Raw genomic sequence first — 2,255 nt, forward strand, 5'->3', positions numbered from 1 at the left:
ATTTGGTTCTACTTCTGCAGCACAGAGATGATAATCAATAAACATCCTAAAGATCAATGTCACGCAGTGTGGCTTTCAGGTTTATTAGGGGACCGCTCCCTCCTCTTGAGTGTAAGGTACTCAGTGCAGATTAGAGACTCAGGAGGAAAATTCTAAGGAGGAAGCTGAAGTCTCAGGTCAGGGATGTCCGAAAGGGGGGGTGAGTGACTTGGTCCGCAGCCAATCTCAGGAGGGAAGTGAACAATCAAAGTTCTCATTCTTCCAGTCTCATTCTGGGACCTCCACCTCTGCCTGCCCCCCCCATCCCACCCTCCCCCCCATCCCCGCCCTTGCGGTCCAGGCTGCAAAGCTTACAGAATCACACACATGGGTGAGAATGCACTTGAGTGTTTACTAGGGAAAGGGGTGAGGGACAGGAGGCGGCTGTCACACTTTCTTGGTAACGCTTTTGGGGATGGCGAGCTCGTAGATCCGGGGGGATGCATGAGCCACCAGAGAGGCCGGGGAGACACGGAAGGGGTTGTAGCCTTCGTTGAGATCCCTGCGGACCTTAGGCCGAGCCAGGGAGAGGATCCGCTCACTGGCCACTGCCTTCTTGGTGCCATTCAGGACCTCCCAGTGAGGACTGCGGTCAGGTATGCACTGTTCCCACTGGGCCTTGGGCACTAGCGTGTAAGGAGAGGGACAAGCACGGGGCTCAGCCTTTCAGCCAAGCTCTAAGCCCTAGTGGGGATATCCGCACAAGAAGGACAGAACACAGCTAGGTCCTTCCACCCTGGAATATCATGTAGCCACGAATAAGATAATGTTACCGTGTGAAGGGGCTTTGAGGACATCATGCTCAGTGAGGCACAAAAGGCCCCACAGGCCAAGCATGGGTGGCTCACACCTGTAGCTACTCAGGAGGCTGAGATCTGAGGATCACAGTTCAAAGTCAGCCCCGGCAGGAAAGTCTGTGAGACTTTTATCTCCAATTAACCACCAGGAAACTGGAAGTGGTGCTTGGCTCAAAGTAGGAGAGTGTTAACCTTAGATGAAGAGCTCAGGAAGAGCATCCAGGCCCTGAGTTCAAACCCCATGACTGACAAAAAAGAAAAAAAAAAAAGGCCTGTGCTAGGGCTAGAGAGGACACTGGGTGACAGCTCACAGGGGGACTCAACTTCTTGTGGGGGTGATAGAAGGTTTTAGAACTGAATAGTAGTGATGGTTGCACAATTCTAAGAAGATGAAATTATCCAAGCACCGGTGGCTCAGGCCTGTAATCCTATCTATTCAGGAGGCTTATATTTGAGAATTGCAGTTCAAAGCCAGCCTGGGCAGAAGAGTCCTTGAGGGGCTGGGAAGGTGGCTCAGTGGTAGAGCGCTTGCCTTGCATGCAGGAGGCCCTGGGTTCGGTTCTTCAGCACCACATAAGCAAAATGAAAAAAGCCAGAAGTGGCACTGTGGCTCAAGTGGTAGAGCGCTAGCCTTGAGCTAAAGAGCTTCCAGGCCCAGAATTCAGGCCCCACAACTGGACCCAAAAAAAAAAAAAAAAAAGAAGAAGAGTCCTTGAGACTCTTATCTCCAATGAACCACCAGAAACCCAGAAGTGGTGCTGTGGCTCGAGTGGTAGAGCTATCGCCTTGAGCTGAAGAGCTCAGGCACAGCTCAGGCCCAGAGTTCAAGCCCTACAACTGGGGGGGGGGGAGGAAGGGGAGAGGCCGGGAGGGGGATGGAATTTTAAGGCTGGTCAGGCACCAGTGGCTCATGTTTATAATCCTAGCCTGAGATCTAATGATTGAGGTTGAAAAACAGCTCAGGGAAGGACAGACTATAAGACGCTTATCTCCAATTAACCAGCAAAACTTCCAAAGTGGAGCTGTGGTTCAAGTGATAGAGTGTCAGCCTTGAATGAAAAGGCCAAGCAAGAGCACACTACACCCTGAGATTGAGTTCGAGGCCCAGTGTTGGCACAGAAAGTAAATGTATATATTTTTTAAAAGTCTGGTACCAGTGGTTCAGACCTGTAATTTTAGGAGACTGAGATCTAAGGATCACTGTTGGAAGCCAGCCCAGCTGGAAAAGTCCACGAGAGTCTTAGCCTCCGATGAGCCACCAAAATCTGTAAGTGTATCTGTGGCTCAAGTGGTAGAGCACTAGCCTTAAGCAAAAAAGTTCAGGGACATGCCTAGGCCCTGAGTCACACACACACACACACACACACACACACACACACACACACACACACACACACACACACACACACACACACACAC

General features: G+C 51.0%; 1 protein-coding gene across 1 annotated transcript in view; it reads right to left on the bottom strand.

Moving 5' to 3' along the window:
• Window positions 1-426: 426 nt before the first annotated feature.
• Theg (theg spermatid protein) overlaps window positions 427-2,255 on the bottom strand; it is an 11,272-nt gene continuing 9,443 nt past the window's right edge. Inside the window, exon 4 of the mRNA XM_013022675.1 lies at window positions 427-665. Coding sequence (XP_012878129.1) covers window positions 427-665 — 239 coding nt within the window. The remainder of the gene's footprint in view (window positions 666-2,255) is intronic.

Source organism: Dipodomys ordii, unplaced genomic scaffold (assembly GCF_000151885.1).
Source record: "Dipodomys ordii isolate 6190 unplaced genomic scaffold, Dord_2.0 Scaffold64, whole genome shotgun sequence".
Lineage (NCBI taxonomy): Eukaryota > Metazoa > Chordata > Mammalia > Rodentia > Heteromyidae > Dipodomys > Dipodomys ordii.